General features: G+C 45.5%; 2 protein-coding genes and 1 long non-coding RNA gene across 4 annotated transcripts; 1 reads left to right on the forward strand and 2 right to left on the reverse strand.

The window, feature by feature from the left end:
* LOC127294174 (leucine-rich repeat receptor protein kinase HPCA1) lies at positions 1-5,494 on the forward strand. 2 transcript variants are annotated; one of them, XM_051323926.2, is made up of 19 exons: positions 1-323; positions 758-890; positions 978-1,049; positions 1,324-1,398; positions 1,493-1,564; positions 1,654-1,815; positions 1,905-1,979; positions 2,057-2,128; positions 2,229-2,297; positions 2,416-2,484; positions 2,571-2,645; positions 2,733-2,804; positions 2,886-3,023; positions 3,135-3,550; positions 3,645-3,776; positions 3,873-4,012; positions 4,097-4,316; positions 4,397-4,632; positions 4,711-5,494. In XM_051323926.2, exons 1-19 carry the CDS (start codon positions 230-232, stop codon positions 5,236-5,238), a joined length of 2,850 nt encoding a protein of 949 aa, XP_051179886.1. In that variant the 5' UTR covers positions 1-229; the 3' UTR covers positions 5,239-5,494. The 2 variants fall into 2 exon arrangements, with proteins under 2 accessions (XP_051179886.1, XP_051179894.1); XM_051323934.2 differs by lacking the exons at positions 1-323; positions 758-890; positions 978-1,049 and adding an exon at positions 1,103-1,144.
* Positions 5,495-7,643: 2,149 nt separating this feature from the next.
* Positions 7,644-18,187, reverse strand: LOC127294189 (uncharacterized). The gene is made up of 15 exons (XM_051323944.1): positions 17,904-18,187; positions 16,724-16,851; positions 16,508-16,640; positions 15,890-16,046; positions 15,726-15,804; positions 15,174-15,214; positions 14,943-15,059; positions 14,769-14,849; positions 14,116-14,175; positions 13,923-13,974; positions 13,667-13,747; positions 12,514-12,561; positions 10,336-10,371; positions 8,548-8,622; positions 7,644-7,949 (listed from the first exon to the last, which is right to left on the reverse strand). The coding sequence occupies exons 1-15, from the start codon at positions 18,058-18,060 to the stop codon at positions 7,881-7,883; spliced, it is 1,314 nt and encodes a 437-aa protein (XP_051179904.1). The 5' UTR covers positions 18,061-18,187; the 3' UTR covers positions 7,644-7,880.
* A 399-nt stretch (positions 18,188-18,586) lies between these two features.
* Positions 18,587-22,178, reverse strand: LOC127294196 (uncharacterized). Its single transcript, XR_007846428.2, has 2 exons — positions 21,684-22,178; positions 18,587-18,915 (listed from the first exon to the last, which is right to left on the reverse strand). It is a non-coding gene; the product is annotated as an uncharacterized lncRNA (long non-coding RNA).
* Between the last annotated feature and the right edge of the window lie 462 nt (positions 22,179-22,640).

Consider the following 22,640-nt stretch of genomic DNA (forward strand, 5'->3'; position numbering starts at 1 on the left):
CTTGATTTGATCTCCGACACGGTTCTCTACATTTCAGCATTGGCGAGCTCCGCGTCTTGCTGCCCTTCTTCCTCCAGCTCGGAAAAGCTTCTTCCTGGTTGCAGCAGTCCACCTCCGTCCGCCGCACCGCTTTCCAGGAGCAGAGCAGCAGAGGAATCGAAGCACATCTGTCACCGGGACCAGAAAAGGACCGGTCTTCTGCAGTTTTTGGTTGCCGGCAGGGCAGGGGATGGCCGCTAAGGGGCGGCTCTTCTTCTTGCTGCTCGTCTTGTGCCTCTTCGCCGGGTCGAGGATCGCCGCCGCCGCCACCAACCCACAGGATGGTATGCTCCAGCTAGGCTTTTTAATCGACTTTTGTTCTTCTTGGTTCTTGTGGTTTTGTGGGGGCAATAAGCAGTTCATTTGCATCAGCTAGTTTGTGGCTTAATTTTAGCTGCTTCTTGGTGTCTAATTGCGGCGAAAATATTTTGGAATCTAGCTTAATTGGTTGAGTATAGTAATTTACTTTTGGTACCATCTGGTCTCCGGGTGGACTAGGGATTAGAAATCTTGTAGTTTCAGGGTTTCAGGTTTTTGCTGCTGGAATCATTTGCCCAAGAGATTGTTGTGGTACTTCTCTTGGATCCTGTTGGTGAAGAAATCTATCTGCTAGTAGCAAATTTACCCAGGACATCACCAGAGTCTTAGCTGAAACAGTATCCAGAAGTTGGTCGTAAAGTTGGTTTGACAAGTTGTATGTCCCTCCTCCCTTTTGCAGCGGCTGCTCTAAAATCCTTGAAGAAGAAATGGTCAAATATGCCTAGAAGCTGGACAAAGAAATCATCTAATGATCCTTGCGGTGACAAATGGGATGGAATTATTTGCAATGGCAACTCTAGGGTTATATCACTGTGAGTAGAATTGACCTCAGCATTTGCTAGGACCTGTCCAAGATTCTGTCTGATTTTGGTTTCCTCTAACTCTCTTCTATCTCGCAGAAACCTATTTGGTATGAACTTGAAAGGCACCCTGAGCGACGACATAGGAAGCCTGACCGAGCTCACGATCTTGTGAGTGCTTCTGTTGTGTGCTCTGTTTTTTTGGCTACGAACTATTCTCAATAAAAATGGCTGTGCACATCTACTGATGCACTGATGCAGACACGGTGTGTCAACCCTTCTTTTAAAAACAAATCATACGCTTTCCTAGCTTGTGGCAGAGACTTTTCTGTTTTCAGAGCATTGAAAATTAGCTCTATGGACAATCCTATGCGTTTACCTGTTTTGTGTTTGTGCAATAAAGTAATATTAGGACACTTAATCACTTGCCGTGAATGAACTGCAGGGATCTATCCTCGAATAAAGATCTAGGCGGCCCACTTACACCTGCTATTGGGAAGTTGATTCAGCTTACACACTTGTAAGTTGCAGTAGACCTATGAACTATATAATCTTTTGTTTCCACCTCCGTTGCTGACTTATCATCTTCCTTCGTAACTTGAATGATGTTGTAGAGTATTAATAGGTTGCAGTTTCAGCGGAACTGTTCCAAATGAACTAGGCAACCTGGCACAACTCGAATTCTTGTAAGATTCTTGTTGTTCGTTTCAACAATTCATAGGTATGTTTGTAAGAACTATCTGTCTATTGGATCTCACTCGATGTCCTTCTACAGCGCTCTGAACTCAAACCAATTCACGGGTAGCATCCCACCCTCATTGGGCAAGCTCTCGAAGGTTACATGGCTAGACCTAGCTAATAACAGTTTGACCGGACGCCTACCAAACTCCAGGGACAATGGAACTGGATTGGACCAGCTTCTTAAAGCGGAACACTTGTAAGCGTCAGAAGTAACATTTAGCTTCTTGTTAATCATATTTAACATCTGGTTATCACTCATTCCATTGTCGTTTCGGCCCTTTGTAGCCATCTTAACCAAAATTTGCTAGAGGGTCATATCCCAGAGAATATGTTCAACTCAAACATGAGCCTCAAGCATATGTAAGTTCAAATAGTTAGGCCTTGTCTCTAGCATCATTTGCACTGTAACATGTCTGACTACGATTTGTTGCGTCTAGACTTCTGGACAGGAACAGGTTTAGTGGAAATATTCCAGCATCCATTGGGGTAATCCCAAAACTTGAAGTACTGTAAGTGTTCAGACAACTAGCTCTAGAATTATTTTGGGGCATTAGGGTTTCTCTCAGTCTATCCCAAGCTGATTATTTTGATGTGATTTTGGAAACACAGCCGTCTAAACGACAATAACTTCACGGGCCAAGTTCCGCCTATGCAAATGCTGACTAAGCTCCATGTTCTGTAAGTTGTTGTACCCACCACTCCAAAATCTTATTAGATGGTGCTCTCGCAAAGATACTTATTTTAATGAGATAAGCACTAATGTGTCACTTGTATTTTTTTTTTTTTGAAAACTCAGAATGCTATCAAATAACAAGCTGGGTGGACCAATGCCAAATTTGACTGCTATGGATGGTCTTGAAAATGTGTAAGAACTTAGTACAATCTTAATCAGCATTCTTTACAAACTTTCACTCAGTATCACTAACAAGTGATATGGCACTATATGCACAGGGATCTAAGCAACAACAGCTTCACACCTTCTGGTGTTCCAAGTTGGTTTACAGGATTGAAGGGTTTAATGACACTGTAAGTTGCAATGCTATCTGAATTCAGTACTTAAGAGGAAGTTTAAGAGCAGAAATGACATAAAAACTCTTTTGTTTTGTCGTATAGTACAATGCAGTCAGTTGGGATTTCTGGGAAACTGCCACAGGAGCTTTTCAGCCGGACTAATTTGCAACATGTGTAAGACAATGCAACAACCGTAAAACCTCTACCTTGTGCAGTATGGTTTCAAAATCTACTAACTAGTCAAACATACTGCAGAATATTGAGTCATAATCAACTGAATGGTACGCTTGACATGGGCAATAACATCAGCAAAGATCTAGACCTTGTTGACATCCGGAACAACAGCATTTCCTCGGTTACAGTGTACGGCACCCTCAACTACACAAATCTCAAGTGAGTATCACTGATCGTTTCAAGAATTTTTTTTTTTTTGACAAGGCGATGCCTACCATTCACTTCAAACTCTTACTCTCTAATTTCATCTTGCTGCTCTGCTGTTGCCAGGCTTGAAGGAAACCCACTCTGCAGTGACTCTCTTCTGTCAAGCACGACGCTCTGCACGGACCAGCTAACTGAACCTCCAACTGTGTATCCTACCTTTAATGTCCAGTGTGAAAATCCATTTGAGGAAACCATAGAATTCAGATCTCCTTCCTTTGGCAACGTCAACAAGTACATTGGTGAACTGCACAAAAACCTCTCGGACACACTGAAAAACTGTACCCGGAACCTAGGCTTAGTACCACACACCGGCGATGCGTACCTAAAGGTGGAATTTAAGGCTTGCCCAGAAGATCGGAAGAGGTTCACTTACTACCAGGTGTTGAACTGCTTCAATCTGACACTTCAGACTTACAAGCCGCCAGAGAAATTTGGACCTTACTATGTGGAAGCACGTCCTTATCTGTTCCACGACAAAGGTAACTAGTAGATAATTGATCCAGCCGTTCATGTGATGTTTTTCGTGCTGCCAAATGGGTACCAGGGCTGATGTTGTGGGTGTCGATGATGCAGTTTCTCGAGCAATTTTGATTGGTGTTGTGACCGGCTCTGTTCTTTTGGTGGTCGGGCTCGCGTTCATCGGGGCTTACGCTGTGCGTCAAAGGAAACGGGCTCGGAAGTTTGTTACCCTGAGCGATCCTTTTGGTACTGCACTGTACCTCGTAGATAAGATTCCATACAGCATACAGACTGCATCGGGTTAAAAACTTACTTTTCTGCCCTTTTGATCTTTATTTTCAGCTTCATGGGGATCAACAACAGAAGATATTGGTGAAGCGCCAAAACTCAAGAGTGCTAGGGTCTTTACACTGGAAGAGCTCAAGCTGAGCACGAATGACTTCAGAGAAATCAATGCAATTGGAGCAGGAGGCTACGGAACGGTAAGCAAACAACCCTTTGGAGAAATTAAAGGTTTTATCATCTTTGGGACAGTTCTATAAGTGTTCTGTTCTGACCAAATCCAGGTGTACCGAGGAAAACTGATGGATGGCCAGATCATAGCCATCAAGAGGTCCAAGCAAGGGTCCATGCAGGGTGGGCTTGAGTTCAAGACAGAAATCGAGCTCCTCTCGAGGGTGCATCACAAGAACTTGGTCGGGCTAGTTGGTTTCTGCTTCGAGAAGGGTGAAAGGATGCTTGTTTATGAGTTCATTTCCAATGGAACTCTAAGCGAGTCACTATATGGTACGTTAACATGTTCTTCCATCTCATTATCACAATTAAACTTCGAGTTACACAAGACTGATCATGATGTGTCACTGTAGGTATTAAAGGGGTACAGTTGGATTGGAGTTCCAGACTTAAGATAGCCCTGGATTCAGCTAGAGGGCTAGCTTACCTCCATGACCATGCCAATCCTCCAATCATCCACAGGGATGTGAAGTCCACCAACATTCTCCTCGATGCGAAGATGACCGCAAAGGTGGCAGACTTTGGCCTCTCGTTGTTGGTATCAGACAGCGAGGAAGGCGAGCTCTGCACAAACGTCAAGGGAACACTGGTAGGCTTGCACTTCTGTATGGCACTGCAGAGCATGCTTATCATTTCCATTCTAAGCTTTAAAACACTTGTAATGCAGGGGTACCTAGACCCAGAGTACTACATGACACAGCAGCTGACGGCGAAGAGCGATGTGTACAGCTTCGGTGTGGTACTACTGGAACTAATAGTGGCCAAGCCGCCTATATACGAGAAGAAGTACATTGTCCGTGAGGTGAAGACGGCATTAGACATGGAAGACAGCATGTACTGTGGGCTGAAGGATGTGATGGACCCAGTTCTTCTCAAACTGGGAGGGCTCCAGGGCTTCCCAAGGTTCTTGAAGATGGCACTACAGTGCGTGGAAGAGGTGGGACCTGACCGCCCGTCGATGAACAACATCGTGAGGGAGATCGAGATGATAATGCAAGACCACGGGATCACGCCAGGTTCAGTATCGACAAGCTCATCTTTCAGCGTAGACTCGACGGCAAAGAAGTTTGTGCCAAGGTTCCCGTACTCCAACACATCGACGTCATCCACGACCTTTGAGATGGACAGCAGGGCCTTTGCGTACAGTGGGGGGTTCCCTTCTCAGGGAAGCTTGCAGAACAACAGGAGCACATAGGAATGAGAACTCCCTACAGGATGCAAAGGCTTTAGCAGAGTTTCACATTGTACAAACTGTGAAAGAGGCATACTTATAAGTATATTTATAGGATTCAGGAATGCACTCAAGGTGCACTGTACAGAGTTCTTGAAATTAACAATTTTTGTTGGTATAAGAGAATAGGTGCTAGATTTATATCGTTGAAATATGCAAATACTTTCGGACTTTTTAGATGAACTGGGCTAGTGCATCAATTCAATATGTTGCTCTTGTACTCCAGAGTGGGGAGCGAAGACTCACCTGCCGATTGCACATATCCTCTCGCTTCTCCATTAGTTGTAGGTAGGACCACATCCAATGAATAGCTAACGGTATGGCCTGCATAAAAGAGTAAGATTTTGCATTTGTTGTTCTTGTACTTAATAGAGAAACTTATTAACTCAAGGCTCATTTGATGCCATCGCACTAATTCCTGAATAGACCCAATGTTAGGGCATCTCCAACGCGGTGACCCATCCCGCGCCCGCGCGTTCGGATGGATCCAGCCGGACAAAAATGCGGCCCAACGCGGCGACGCACCGCAAATGCGGATGGCCGCGGCGTCCGGAACGACGCAAACCCGGCCCAAATCTGGGCTAGGTTTCCGTGGCCGCGGATGGCACGCGGCGTCCGGTCGCGTCCTGCCGCTTGGCTGCTCGTCTACCTTGGGGCCATCTGTTGGTGACCGGGGAGACTTATTAAATGTGGACTGGAGGGGATCTGTCCCTCCAGTCCAGTTTCCACTCCACTCCCCGAGCGCAACCGCCGCCATGCCCAAGCGATGGTTCGCTCCCGGAGCCAATGACGACGAGGCCAGCAGCAGCCGCCGGCGCTGCGGGCCGGAGGGAACCGCGGCGGCCTCCACATCGGAGAGGCCGCCCGCGGCGGCGCGGCATTGCCGCAACCGGCACCGCTGCTGCTCCAGCCCAAGCTGGAATCCTCGGAGGAGGACCCCGACCTCCGCGCCGCTCTGCTCATCTCGGCAATGAGGAGGAAGCGAAATGGCCGCAACTCCAAGCGGCCATTCGCACCTCCGCGATGGAGGAGGAGGCCCGGCATGCGGTGGAGGATGCCGAGGCCCGGAGTTGTTCGCCTAGGCCAGCCGCGGCGCGACGGCGAGAGAAAGAAGCGGCGCGGCGGCGGCAGGAGGCCAGGCGCCGCGCGGAGGAGGAGCGGCGCCAGAAGGCCAGGCGTCTCGCCTAGCAGGAGAGGCAGGCGCAGCTCCGTGTTGCCGCGGCGCCGCTTCCTCGGGCGGCTCCGGACCCCCATTCCGCCTGGAGGAGGCCCTGTGGTCTCCGTGGCCGGAGTCCCCGGCGCGATCGAGCCACAACAGTGCCTCGCCGCCCGGGGACGTCGTCGACGCCGAGGCCGACGACACCCACAGGGACTAGGCGGCACACCGGCGGCCACCGCGTCGTCGACCAAACCCTAACGACCAAACCCTAACATAGGGTTTTTTAGTTTAAATTTTAAAGCCCATATAGAGGGTTTCTTTTAGTTATTTCAAAATAGGGCTATGTACAAATTTGCCCAAAATAGGGCATATGCTTAATCAAATTTCGTTTAAATTTGCATTTTAAATTTCTTTTTAAAATTTCTTCGAATATGTGTTGCGTCCGCGCGTTGGGCGCAGCGTGCGAGCCAAACGGACGCACGAACGCGGGGCTCCGTCCGCGCATCCGCTCGGCCACCCAAATGGCCCAAAACGGATGGTCCAGCGCGTCCGTTTGGATCGCTCAGTTGGAGATGCCCTTAATGTCAGGAAAAGCTGGAAAGAGAGAGAAAGAGAGAGAAGACGGAGAAAAGGATAGAAGAGAGGTCGATCACGTCAGTACTCTTCCAGGATAGTCAATGAGAGGAAGGAGGTGGAGGAAGGGCTCGAAGCAGCGGTAGTAGCTGAGTGCCATGCTTTTGACATCACTGATTAGTTCTTTGAGTGTGCAAATCCTCAACCTATCTACACTGGCACGCACAAATATCTAGCCATCTATCTGCACTAACGCAGGTTATTCCTTCGCTCAAGACATCCTTATATGCTCGTCATTCCTTTGGCATGGTTTTTACCTTCCTAGCGCTTGGAAGCAAGCACCTTGATCTGTACTTCTGTAGGTACTCATAATCCTCCTTTCTTGCTTACCCAGCTCGCCTCTCCGCTCAAGGGTCAGCAGGGCTCTACCTACAAAACGAACAATCTACATATGCCAGAGGTAGAGGAGGAGCTGGTAGCGCCATGCACCCTTATAGCAACTGCAATCAACTCTTAAATCTACCACGGTGATCTGCCGCAGCAACTCAGCATCAAAAGCTGCATCGATGATCGGTTCGTCTGAACCTTCCTGCGATTGCTACTGGGAGTGGTGCCGGATTTTCATAAAAAGACAGCCTGGGAAAATATGAGTCCATCATCTGCACACAAAAGAATGCCTCCACACAAAGATACATATTTTGCGCTCACACATGTAACGTGTTATCGCTAGAACTACACAGTTAGAATTGCCGCTTCGCAGTCGGCAAAAGAATAAGGTTACAACATTTTGCAAGGGCTTTAGATGCATCTGCGCGGCTACTCCGACACAGGCCTTAGCCCTTGCAGCTTTACATTAAGTCTGAGTCTGACTCTATCAAGGTTCAGCGACAGGCTCCACAGGGTCGATGACCGGGGGTACTGCGTCCACCTTGTACTTGAGAGTCTGTCATGGGCAAATGAAACGGACGATCATCAGAACAGAAGGGCTACACAATATATTCCAATGTCACATGACTTGACCGGTTCCGTTTCTGGTTTACCCACATATTTTCCTTTTAACTATGTTTGCAATTCCTTTCCTTTTGTGTGTGTGCTACCTAAACAACCTTTATGGAGTACCAATGATTTAGGGTTTGCTACCAAACAGTTGGCAGAAACAGGGTTATAACATCACCTTTCATGACAGGTTCAGCAATAATCCCAAAAACTGAACCTCGTTCCCTTTAGTGCCAATCATGAATCCATTATACTATAAACATTGCCACTGGTTTTAGTACTAGTTATTACAAAGGAATATATGTTAGCCTTACACATTTTTTTAGTCTAGACAGAAATTCTAGTAATCTTGCAAATGACAGCTGAGATGCTTGCTAATCGGGCACAAGAATAACAGTTTTTCCATGAAAATATAGAAAACAAAAATGGCTTAAAGACATAAAGTCACTGAAATAAACTGTACATGCCGAAGACCAGGATTGCTCGCTTATTGTATAACTTCTACAAATTGCAAAAATACATGCAGGATATGCTCCATTAAATACCTTTCTGAAGAATGTTGAATATGAGTTGTCCCATACAAGCTTGTATGATCCAGCAAAAACAGTGCAAAAGTTACCCTGTGCAGGACAAACAAAATGTTAACCATTCAAAGAGCACAGGGGGATTGTACTCTTACATCATACAGCTGCTAAAGGTAAAGCAACCACTCTTGTCTACTGTTTTTGTGCAGGGTGTGCTTAAATCATTGTTCCCTAGTCACCCGACTGGGATTTTACGTCTTTTTTTTTTCTGAAACGGGGGCAAAAGCTTTGTCCCAATCTATTAATTGAGAGTTTTGGCAAGAAAGTAAATGCAGTTATTACAAAAGCCTACTCTCCTGGCATCATTTCCCCGAAATGCTTCGCACTCGCGGTTGTACATCTAATAACTTGCTAACAAAACCAATGTTTCTAAGCTCTGAAATGTCATTGTCAGTGAGTAGCAAAGCAGATGACCTTAAGAGCATGTCTAACAGGCCCCGTATATTTTCGCCCCTTAAAACCCGAGTAGAGGGCCCTGTATTCACTTTTCGCCGGCCGAAAACTCGGACGAGCTAGCAGAACCTGTAAACTCACCCTGTAAAATAGAATATTCCCAGAATATGCCAAATCGAAAAAAAATCTTCATCTTCCTCCTCTAGCCAACTGCGTGCTGCCCGTCCCGGCCATGGTTTGCGCCGCCCCTGGCCGCCCTCGCCCCGGCCCCGGCCGCGCCGCCCTCGCCTCGCCCCGCCCCTGCCCCGGCCGCGCCACCCCCGGCCACCCTCGCCCCGCCCCGCTCGCGCCGCCCCCGGCCGCCCTCGCCTCGCCCCGCCCCGGCTCCGGCCGCGCCGCCCCCGGCCGCCCTCGCCCTCGCCCCGCCCCGGCCCCGGCCGCGCCGCCTCCGGCCGTCCTCGCCCCGCCCAGCTCGCGCCGCCCCGCTCCCGACCGCGCCGCGGCCGTGCTCGCTCCGGCCAGCCCCGCCCGCTCCGGCCATGCTCGCGCCGGCCCCGGCGGCCCTCGCCCAGCCCCGCCCCGGCCCCAGTGGCGCTCGCCCAGCCCCGCCCCGGCTGCAGCTCGCCGGAATTTAGCGGGATTCCGGCGAGGCGAATCGCGAAAGCAGTTATTTTCTGAAGTTTCAACCCGCCACGAGTGGGGGGGGTTGGCCCTGTATTTGGCCGCCCACCCCGTACAAGTAGGGGGCGAAGACCCGCCCCGTAATCGAAACCGGTAAAAATCGAAGCGGGGGGCGTTTTTACGGGGTCTGCTAGACGACCGGGTAGAGCTCAAACCCGTATTTTGGCGGTTATTATACAGGTTTGGGTGTTTTAAGGGGTCTGTTAGACCTGCTCTAACTATAATATAATGATGTTGGGTAGAGGTCTAAATTTGGGTTTGTTGGATAGCAGTACTCATATCAGCTGTGGTGCTTAACTGCACAGATTTCTGATTGCCTGATGAGGAACCAAAGGACTAGAGCGATTAAGGTGGGTTTTGCACTTCCGATTGGGAGATTACAGTTACATGAATGATACAAATGGCCAACAGACCATGCAGCCCTTTGGCTGCAGTCCATGTTATATTACGGCTGCAGAGTATCTACCTACTGGATAAAAATTGTGGTGCCAACTGCCAAGAAAGCAAGAACATTTCTGTTCCTCCTGTCAGGAAGCTCGACCCTGAGAATCCATTGTGATCATAAGTCGGACACTTGATAGTAATGTAACTCGTTTCAAATCAAAACAATTGACTGGACCTGAAAAGTAGAATATTCTGAAGCAAACAGAGAATAAGCAATAAAAGTGAGCTCACCTGGTCAGCTTCATAACGTCGGTAGGGAAGAATTAACTGCAAAAATACATACAAATTCATTTGAGAAAACAATGAACACAGATAAATGTTGAAATTAATTTATGGATCATTGTACATATTGTTTTTTACAGGATCATGCAGACATATCTGACAAAGACAATACTGGTTTTATAAATCAGTGGCAACCTGTTGATTGCTATGTAAAAAAAATTGTACTTACGTATGATTTTCTATATTTATCAGTGCAAATAATAAAAGGAATGCACAAACATTTCATACTATAATGTTCTGCACAGTTCAGATATGAGTTTTCTTATATTTGTCTTCCGTCATTTTTTCTGGTTTGGTCAGATTCCTGTGCTACATGGACAAACTTCATTAGTTCATGCTCATATACACGGAAAAGACGATTCGACGAAGGAAGCAGTAAGAGGTGTTCTCCAAGGGAAAATTTTGCCATCAGATAGTGCAATAAAGAAACACTCAAGACACAACAGAACTAAGTGTTCTTAAGAAAGCCACAGCACTTCCATCAAGGCAGATTAGGAAAGCAGCTGGCAGCATGTAAGAGCATGTCTAACAGGCCCCTTATAACCCGCCCACCCCGTAAAATTCCGGCGGGATACGGGGCAGGCGCGGTTCGGGCCGTCTAGCAGGCCCCGTATTCGGGCCGGCCCGTTTCGGCGGAATACGGGGCCCAGGAAATCCGCCCCGCCGCCCCTACTTATACCGGGCGAAGGTGCGAGTGAGGGGTTAACCCCTCACTCGCAACCCTAGCTCCGCCGTGCGCTGCCGCCTCCCCAGTTAGCTCCGGCGAGAAATCCCTCACTCCCTAGCTCCGCATTTCACCCCAGCTCCGGCATGGACGCACGCCGCCGCAGTACAGCCTCGCCGGCGAGCGGATCGAAGCGATCCCGCTCGCCGGACAACGTGGAGGATGCGTGGCGTCTCCAATGCAAGAGATCCGCCGCCGGGAGCCGCCGTGCTGCCTGCAGGTACGCCGGCGCCGCGTACGTCCCGCCGAAGCTCGTTGAGTTCGCGGCGGGCGGGCGCTGGTACAAGGAGGATCTGCCGCTCAAGACGATGAGCGGCCCCGACTTCGACAAGTGGCGCGCCGAGTGTGAGCGCCAACGCCGGGCGAAGGCGGCTTGGAACGCGGGCATCGGGAGCACCAGCGGCGGAGGAGCTCCGCTCGCCGGCGAGGAGGAGGAGGACCCCGACTTCTTGAAGGCGATAGAAGAGTCCCTCAAGGACGACGCCGAGAAGAAGAGGGCGGAGGAGGAAGAGAAGGCGGCGGCCATCGCCGCCATGAAGGAGGCGCAGTTGCGGGAGGCGGAGGCGGACGCGTACATCGTCGACCTCTCCGACTAGAAGTCGCGATCCATTTAGGATCGCGCATTTTGTATGTATATACGTTGATCCGTATGTATGATCGACGAACTATGAATATGAACAAGTTTCCCGGGGTTTTAAATTTACGAATTTACGGGGTGAAATACGGGGTCTGCTAGACGGAACTGTGTATCGACGAGCACTTTTTTTATACGGGGCGAAATAATCGCGAAATACGGGGCAGAAAAGTAAGGGGCCTGTTAGACATGTCTAACAGGGTAAACCTTCTTTTTTTGGTCCAAACATCTGGACCATAGCCAGTAACCAGTAAAACAGCTGTTTTAGTCTGCCTTTGAGTTGACATAATTCTATTATTGTCACCAATGTTTCCTTCTGTTTTTATTTTCTTCAATCTCAAGTAACAATTTCCATCTATCTATAGATATTCTATAACATATCTGTCATAGGAAAATCTGGTTCTTGCTACAGTTGTGAATGCTGTGTAAATTTTGCAATAATGGAGTGATATTGTCATATAACTAGCCAACTAGGTAAGATTTCCAAATAACAACTGCCAGCTGATTGAATAAATCTAATGGACTTGAGGTACAGTTTTGCCAGTCACAGAACAGGTTACTGCCAAAAGGCTAACAATCAGCACTAATCAACTCTGCAATCCAAGCATCAAACAAACCATAATAGCTACTGTAGTCATGTTACTACCAAATTGATTAACATCAATATCCACAAATGATAAACTATAGTAGAGAAGACATGTGTAGGATATTTCAGTTCCTTTTATGAACAGATAATACAGTCGCACTGCCAGAAAATAAATGAACTTACAGTTTTCTCCCCTGATGGGCTTATGTACTCCACATGAAAGCCAATATCCTGTCCAGATCAAATATTTAACTTAAAACTATAAAATAAAATCCAATAATGAATAATTTCAAGAGACGAATGTAAAACATCAAACTGCTGCAGTCTCGGTGGAGGTGACACCATAATATCCTACTAATTCATTTGTGTAGTACAACTATTAAGTTTGGAATGAATAGAAATACAAGAAACTCTCCCAGAATGCCAGAACAGATAATACTTAAAAATTATTTAACTTTTTCTTGCTTATTAGGAATAACGGGATGAGTTGTTCCTATTGGGGAGGACCAAACCGATTTAAACATGTATTGTCGCAAGTGCTACAGGAAGGGAAATTGTTGATGTACAAGTACAATGAGTTGTTCCTATTTGGACAGGATGAAGATGACTTGATCATACACAATTACAATTTCCTCGATCCTAAATATCACTCTTTTAGGGTCTAAGGGAGAATTATCATTATTTTAGAGTTGAGCTATTCAGCTGTTCTAGGATAAGGCACTTCTTTTTCTTACAACTAATTTTTCCCTTCAAAGTATCATGCCTGTTAGAATGGAACTGTACATTGAACTGTTCAAATGTGAAACATGTATTGATTTCGTTACATAACATTAAGTAAAACATATACACATATGATAATAGATTAAAACTGTGTGTCATATGTTGAAGGAAAGTGCACCGGTCCATTGGGAGGCAGCACACAAGGAGCGGGAGCCACCCCATAAAGGCAGAATGCATGCAAATCTCCGCAGTTGGGTCGGTTAGATGAATATACTCATACCTGGATACTCGATACGATTTTAATTGATTGGTTACAATATACTATACAAATAAGTTTCATACATTCTAAAAAAAAAGATTCATACCAATGCATTAAATTAAATAATAGAATAAGAAAGTCCCCAGTACCCAAATTCATGATCAGCTAAGCTATTACAAACATGCAGAAGTAGAATCATTGATCGGCACAGCTAAAATCAACTCCAGCTATCATAGAAAGAATTATGTCCACTCTGAAATAAAAAGGAAAAACTACCTGTATACCTAAGCAAAAAAGAATCTACACAACAGAAAGTGAAGTCCTGTGTTTTTTCAGAACAGAGATTCGACATAGTACCAGTAACGTGCTGAGGGCCCCTTGCGGCAAAGAGAAATCCCATGCAATATATGAGTTGACAGCCTCAACATTTAAAATAACCTGCGGAATATGACAGACAGAACATAAACATCTTGACACCCCAAAAGCCATAAAAAAAATAAGCTTATAGAAGTTGCAGATGACTACTTGAGTACAAAGATACTACAGATGGAATTGCACTTTGTAGGATTTATCAATGAATCGATAAAATAGTTCGGTCCAAAAAGATCAGTACCTCATGTGTCTTTCCAGCTGGAATAATAGTTTCTCGGTACTCATCGCTGTTCCTACAAGAATAAGTGTGAAAATAAGTTAATCTTTCAGTTATTCATGCCTTTTAGAGACTTCCTCTGTGTTTTGTAGTAAGCTAAGTGCTAACTACCTAATGCAAAATGCATCGTCAAACTTGTACTGAAAGGAAATAATACCTTGAATCAGCACCTGCATCCTCAGCAGATATGAAAAATGGGGCATTCACAAAAACCTCCCTGCAGTGGTATCTCTCAGCAGTTAACAGAGGATCAAGACTCAAAATAGAAGTAATCAATTTCTACACAAGGTACATTAGGTGTAGGATATAGTCAGGCGTGGTAAATCTGCATCACAAGATCATCATCTAGCTGCCTACAGTGAAGATTATACTTCGACGTGTTACTTATAGGCTTCATTTAGTTATACTCAAGATGCCACTGCCATTTCCCAAAATATGTAGTCACCACATAGCTCCAATGAAGTAGGGCTGACAACCAAGATGCTAGCAATATTACGATTATGGCTTAACAAATGATCAACTCGTGTTTCTCCTCAAAATGGCATACAGCTAAAAGTTAAACAACGCCTCAAACTGTAATGCTTATAGCCAAGGAAATTATATCCTGTAACCCGTAAGAATAAGATTGCAAAACACTATGCATCTTCTTTGAATCTAAGCATTGCACTCAATGATATGTGAACAGATGATGATCGCAGGTTAAATATTATAAACATGTATGTTGAGCGCTAGTCTGGGAATAGCAACAGCCAAATATTATAGATAAAGCTTAATAAATATTAGATAATGTTGATAATGAAATGTAGTTACCCGATGAATACAGTGAACTTGCCAAATTCCTCAGTGTAAAAAACCACAGCCTGCTGCAACGCAGCGATGTCATCTTTCCCTCTGTTAATTTCAAATAGAGGTCAAAGGAGGGTCATGACGAAGATGCAAACAGAGCTAGTAGGAAAATGCAGATTCTTTAAGAAGCTCGCTCACATTTTCTTCTGTCCATATCGTGCCAAAGAGAGATGTAGATACAACCGAATTGCAAGCACCAGTTTTGTGAGTGTGTATAGTGCTGGCCCATAACGTTCTCGTTGCACTTCCATAGGTCTGAAGACAAAATTAAATTGAAAGAAAGGGAATCTAAATCATCAGTTTGAGTCCTTTCTTCCATATACATGGGACTGCATGCTAATTTCTGTTTGATAAAAAAGAATTACATACCCATTAGCATCATTTATTTGTCGAATGAAATCCAATAAAACCTGCACGTACAAGAAACTGGGTATTATACTATGTCAATCATTTAATATTGCATTTCAAAAGGAGTAATACATACTTAAGGAAGATTCAACAATTTAATATTTTGATAATAATGTGCCAATATCAGATGGAATTTCAAAGAAGTTTTTAGTAACCCAGTTTAACGACAAATATATAATATTGATGTTCTTGAACAGCATCATCATCATCAATATGGTGAATGTGATTCCAACAATTTAGCTAACCTGTTGAACGCCAACCAAGTACCTAATGTGTGTCTTATATACACCTGATGCAGAACGAAGCTGCTCATTTAATATTGCATTTCAAAAGGAGTAATATATATTTAAGGAACATTCAACAATTTATATTTTGATAATGATATGTCAATATCGGTGGGATTTCAAAGAAGTTTTTAGTAATCCAGTTTAACCACAAATATATAATATTGATGTTCTTGAACAACATCATTATCATCAATATGGTGAATGTGATTCCAACAATTTAGCTTACCTGTGGAACACCAACCAAGTACCTAACAAGTGTCTTATATACACCTGATGCAGAACCAAGTTGCGCTAATTGCACCCGCCTACAGAACATATAATGGAAAAAAATATTACAAATTTATTGATAATAATGAATATGTATTCACTGATAACTGAAAGGAGAAGAACCTATCCATTTGCTGTTTCCACAGCAATGCGTATCGATCGCGAATGCTTCCACCAGCACTTACTACAGCATCAACCTCCGCTTGCTTATTCCTCTCGGAGCGTTCTCGCTGTTGCCTGATCAGTGTACCCCGGAAGTCTTGTGGCATGTATGTCATAACTGCAACGTAAGTGCATGTCAAATACTAAATGATTTGGTATCAAAATGATGAAAGAAATACTGGTTTGCTATATAAATTTCAGTTGCAGACATCAATACTGCAAAAATGACTGGAAAGCCACATGGTAGCGATATAACACTGAGCATATCATAGTAGGCTATTCCTTCAGAAAAGGATCATAGTAAGCTAGTATGTGGGACTGTGAAATTCACAGCTGAGAAAATCTCATAAAACAGTATAGCACTGATGTTATCGACCAGGTAAATTACCAGTGAAGGAGATTCAGTTGCCATCCATAATATTTTTAAGACAATCAGTACAAATTATCAGGTGCTCAATATACAAGATTGACTTGCTTAGTTATGAGAAATGATTCATCAATCGGCAATTGTATTTTTCCCCTATATTTATGAATATATCAGTATAAACAGAAAAAAGGAAGGAGAGAGAGAAGGCCAACCTGTATTGAAAACATTATCAGCATTTTTTAACTGAAACTGTTCTAACTTCTTCAACGTATCCTTCAATTTAGTTTCAACATCGTCAAGTACAGAAGCTATATCAGCGTCTTCTGGTGTGGACTTCTGTTGAAGCTGTTGCGTGCACATGCCAAATGTTAACTTCAAAATTAGAAGGAAGAATCCATCCTCACAGCAAGATCCAGAGCTAAACTTACTGCAACAGGACGACGAGATTTATTAAGCAAAAATAGAATCTCTTCCATTTGTTCTCTGTTCTTCCACATGTTCTCATCCATTTTAGGGGCAGGTACACCACTTGCTTCTTGTTCCAACAGCTCCTCATCTTGGACATGCAAAACAGATAGAATTATCATGTCAGACCAATGCTTGCTTCAGAAAGATCACCATCTATTTAAAGCTCCAGCATTTGAAAAGCCAGAAAAGCATTGTTTAGTGCCCAAATGAAAAGCTAATTCCTTTCTTAGATGCGCTGTGGCCCGTACACGAGAAATTCGGTGCCCAGTGTGAAATCAAAACATAGCCTCAGCCGAGAAAATTTTTAAACAATTTTTTTAGCTATCATGGTATTACAATTTTTTCAAAATCATGTCCTGTCACAGCCTTTATAATGTGAGCACCCACCGTACAAGTACAAGGGATTTTTACTTTATATATATTTCCATGATTTATTTTTGTTGTCTGCCTTAACTAAAATTATCAAGTGCGGGTTTGTAGCATGGATTTTAAGGTGTTTCCTTTAGGGACACTTAGGCGGTAAGGGCCCCTGGCAGCACCTTGGAAATTTGCCAGCTTTAGACACTTAGGCGCCTGCTTAGGCGTTAGAGCAGGGGTATAACGCCCTAGGACACCTTACCGCATTGAAAACCATGGTTTGTAAGTATCTGGCACACTATTTCATCCGGTGATCCATCAATATCAGTTTGGTTGGACAGTGTATGATATTTTCTCTGCAAAATATACGTGGGCTCCTGTGATCCATCAATCAGATCCCGCTGACAGTTTAATAAGCTTCTAAGAATAAAGTTTGAAGTTAATCGGTATTTAGTGGCATTCAGCAACTCATAGCAGCTAACAGCACTCGTTGGCTAATGACCAAAATTCTGCGTAATCAGAGAGAAAAATAACCGAGCTACTAGTACAATGCCCTGATTAGCATAGCATACCCCGCAGTCAGACCCAGTCATTGTCCTGTCAAAAACTGATTTTGACTGTTGACCCGACCTAACCCCGCAAAGGTAGGTACACATCACAAGAAGAATCAACCGCCAATTTCTAGCATGGCCCCTTACCGCCTAGTTGTGGTGAGATCAAAGGTAGCAGCGGCAGGGTCGAGAAGCTAGCGGATCACAGAGAGATAGCGGAGAGGGCACTCACCGGGGGAGAGGGGAGAGATGGCGGCGAGGTCGGCGGAGAGGGAGCGGAGTCGCGCGGCGAGGGCGGTGACGGCGTCGGGGAGCGGGGCCAGCGGGTACTTGTCGTAGTAGCGCGCGAGGAAGTCCCGCGTGATGGGCACCAGGCCCTCCGTGGCCATCTCCGGCGGAGCGGGGTGGGGGGCAGCGTCGCGTCGGGGAGGAGCTCGCCGGCGGCGGGCGGAGGTAACGTGGGAGGGGAGGAAGGAAGGACAGGGGAGGGGAGGCACGTGAAATGGACGTGCGGTCACCGGCCGGTGGGGTTTAGAGAGAGAAGAGAGGTTGGTGGTCGCAACAGCCGGTGGTTGCTGCCTTCACTCCAGCGGAGACTCGGGGAGAATTCTTTGCCCGTACCTCTTTTCTTTTTGGGCTTTGCTACACAGTGCCCAGGCACTATTTGGTCTTACGGGGTGCCCCACCCAAAAATAGAAAAGAAACACGTAACTGTATCTGCCCGTCCCAAAATAGAAAGTTTCTCCCCCATCGCACGCGCACACCAGTTATTTTCAGGAGAATCAAATAACAGAAAGGGAAAGTGGTCCCGTCACTTGATAGTGACACATTAACAGAAGAGAAAATGTGGCTTAGGACCACTTTTTCTCGCTTAGTTTCCGGCACGGTAGAGTGCGCCCCAGTCAGAACCAGAAATTACATGCACATTTTTTTGGAGAAGCACTAGATTTACTCCACCAGGTGCACCAAAGCAAAGCACGCATCAGGATAAAAGTTTGTTTCCGCAAAAAAATACATCCTAATCTAGACGAGGTTTACCAGTTTAAAACTAAGAAAACAGAAGGAAAATAGATACACACAATGTACACCTCCTAAATCCAACTACACAAAAGACGGACAGAGTGTACAGACGAGAACTGATCCAAAATCAAACGAACCCTTTCCAACTTTGTGCACCGATAAGAACTAAATGTACTTTTTTAGTATTTTGCTTTCTCCAAGTGTAGACCGCCATGGTTTATTAACTGTAACAAAGTGACAAGCATATGTTAGTAAGACATAGTTGGTGTTGTACTGTATAAACAGAAATTCAGTAATGAGACTAGCAATTTTTACATAATAAGCTATTTCTGAAAAGTAGAAATAGATGAACTGGATGTATCAAAAAGTGTACCTAGAAGCTAATTAGATGTAAAAAAATACTAATTAGATGTAACAAAATGCTAATTATATGTAATAAAATCCAGAGATATCCAATTGCATGTTACATGTAACAAAATAGTGCTTACATGTAACAAAATAGTATTCAGATGTAGTAAAATCTAGAGATTTATGCAAACCAAATCGACGGATGTAACAAAATACAAGAATCTGTGCAAAAACATGTTGGATCTAAAAATACATAGAACGGGATCAAGAGATACTATCCTAGTTCAAATAATACTATGCTACTGCCCTATAACCAGATCAACCTAAAAAGTGTTGAAGGCACCTCCCGGCAAGCAGCTACCCGGGCTCAGCTGATAAACTCAATAGAAAGTGCAGCAAAGCCTCATTGTTTTGCCGTTGATTTTCCTAGGAAAATACTTCTTTTCATAGAAAAACGCTAGCTTGGTGTCTTTATATAAATCGAGAACAGCTACCCACAACGCAAGTAGTAGCAGACTAGCAGTAATATAGCACATCCGCAACTACCACCGGCAGCACAAAGCGGAGAGACATGGCGGAGAAGCAGAGATATATAAATCGAGCGGAAGCGGAGGGAGAAGCTGGAGCCCTCCTACACCTAGCCATGCGGCTCGATCAAACAGAACATCCTAATTAACACAAACATGTTACATGAAATCATGAAGATATGGATGAACAAAAAAGAAGTCATAAGATGCTGAAGTAAATTGCATTTGGACACACAAAAAGCTACAAGAAAATAAGCACCTAACCGAGACAGGAATTCGTGACATTCCTAGTCGGCGACAGTGACTATTGGATGGGTGTGGCTGGGCTTGCCAAGGGCCTGCGCAAGGCAGACTCGGCAGGCCGTGCAGCCCAACATGCCCGAGTCCCACCGCAGCATCCTCGTCTCCAAGGCTGCATCGCCCGCGAGATCAACAAACTGCGAACGCATGGATCATGGCCGTACCGTGGAAGCATATCCGCACCGCGACCAGTGGAACCGACCACCGCCGAGGCAGCAGCCATGCCGCCGATGCCCGCCTCAGATCTTGACAGTAAGGAGTAGCGCTACCGGCAGCAGAAGCACAACCAAGTCTTCCGCCATACCGCGAGCTCCTCCCACCGCCCACGTTCCCCCATCTTGGCCTCTCGCCATCGACGCGCCGCCCTTTCTCAACCACCAGGGACCACGCGTGTCGCCTCCCCTGCTCGTGGGGGTGCTCCACCCGATCACCAGGAGGAAGGGAGGCTGAGGACGGGTGGTGGATAGCCCCGGCGTTGGGATTAGGTTGGCCGCTGTGTGCTCCTGCCTGTGCCGCTACGCCGCCGCAGATAATCGATTGGAGAGTGGGGATGGAGATGAAGGAGACGAAAACGAACGAGAATGGGGAAATTTTGGAGCTCCACTTACACGTGCGCGCTGGCCACCAAAAGCCGTCGGACCTCACCCACCGCTTTCAATCGACCACCCATTTCTAATCCGATGACTCACGCGCATGAGCACCGTGTAAGACATGCTCCTGCCTGTGTCGGGTACATGATTCCTTTGATTTGTTACGCCCATCAACGCGCAGGAAAAAATAATACATGCTATGAAAGAAACAACAAAAACTTGGAGGGGGGGGGGGGGGGATATATCCTGAGTCTATACTTTTAGATGGTGGGATCTATTAATTAGCACCCAAATAATCTGAAAACCTAGCCCAGGATGGAATATATACATCCTATGAGCGGACAATCTGAAGACCCATATGCCCTTATTACCAAAAACTAAATATTGCACAATTACAGTAGCATGATTAAGATTGAAAAGCTACTCTATCGTCCATGAACTAACACCACCGAACAAAAAGAAGCTGGACCAGACACCCAACATCGATTTGTATGCATGTACAAGAACGTGTGAGGAGATACGGATACACATAGCGAGACAGTTTGACTGTCGGTCGGGGAACTCAGCTTACAAATCGATGTTGAGTGACAAAAAATACATCCTACATGTGTCGCATAAACTAACTACTCCCTCCGATTCATATTACTTGCCACTAGTATGGATGTACCTATACCAAAAATATGTCTAAATACATCTATATTAGTGGTAACTAATATTGATCGGATACATAATTCTAAGTGTATAAATTGTTCAAATATACATCCAGTGGGATGACAAAAGCAGGTCCAAAGCAGGTTCAGTAATTTCTTCTGATTTATACAAACGAAAAAATGTATAGAAAATACATCCTATGAGCGTACATATACTACTTCCAATATGCCTAAGATGTATAAACTACCAAAATTGTACATCCTACAATTAACATATACCTGAAAAAGTTCCGATGTACAGATACACTGAACTGGACATATAGCAATCTAAACTGTAACTACATGGACGCACGTCTGTGTGGCTACTAGAAGAGAACCTAATTACTGCACACAGAACAACTAGATCATTCTCATCCGTGGGTAAAAATCGAGCACAGCTGCCTGATTTAGATGAGCAAAAACATGGGTACAGAAGAAATTAGCACCGCCATGACCAAAATCGAACTCGCGTCGAGCAAACGCCGCCCCTAAAATCAACATGAGCATGCAGGAAATCAGAGAGGAACGAAGGACTCACCAGCGCCTCGACGAGGATGCTCTCCTTCGACCACTATTACGACGACGGCCGCGACGCCACAATAGCGTCGAATCCCGGAGCAGCGGCGAAGATATCCTTCACCAAGGACCTCGCGCCGCCTCAGAATCGTCAGATTGGCGTCTCCCCGCCGCCGACGGGACCCTCCCAGAACGGCCACACCCGCGCCCGAACTCCTTGATCCGCTTCTCCGCGCCGACCAAACTGGTCCACCACTACTCGAACCGACCAGGGATACTCCGCCGAGGATTTTCGTCGGACCGCTCGCCCCGACAAGGTTGAATCAGCGGTGGAGATCGGGAAGGGACGTTGAGGAGGGGCGAGCAGAGAGGAGAATGGGGATGAACTGGAACGGGCACGGGAAAAAAAAGAGAAGAGGAAGGGAAATTCTACTAGCGCTGTTTTGGACGTTAGTGTCTTTTTCCTTTGGATCGTTAGATGGGGATCTGATGGATCGGACTAGGGAGCACCGTGGTAGACAATACAGTGCCCAGGCAAGAAATAGAATTTGCGTTTCTTTTTTTGTGAAACTTTGAAAAGAAACCACTATTTTTGAAATACGAACCTTGAGTTTGTATCTATCTGAGTTGTAATCAGATAACTTTTTTTAACTTTTCAATTCGTGTCGGCGGTTTGCATGTGCCGTGACTTGCGTTTGAGTGATCAGCGTATACACGTGTGTCCTAGCTCGGTCAACGCATCCTTCGGTTATTTTAGGTCTCGATGATGATGAAGATGTACTACCTTGCGAATCCCCTTCCTGGCAATCGAGCGCTCGAGCAATCACTTTCTGTGGCGCGGAAGCGCTCGCGGAGCGAGTCAATTCCCTTTTTATCACCTAGTGTTTAATTGCGTTCACATGTGTTCACACTAACAGCTTGTATTACTACTTTGCAAGTTGCATGCAGTAAAGAGCGTTCACACTGCATGCATGCACAT

The sequence above is a fragment of the Lolium perenne genome, chromosome 1 (genome assembly GCF_019359855.2).
Source record: "Lolium perenne isolate Kyuss_39 chromosome 1, Kyuss_2.0, whole genome shotgun sequence".
NCBI classification, from domain to species: Eukaryota; Viridiplantae; Streptophyta; class Magnoliopsida; order Poales; family Poaceae; genus Lolium; species Lolium perenne.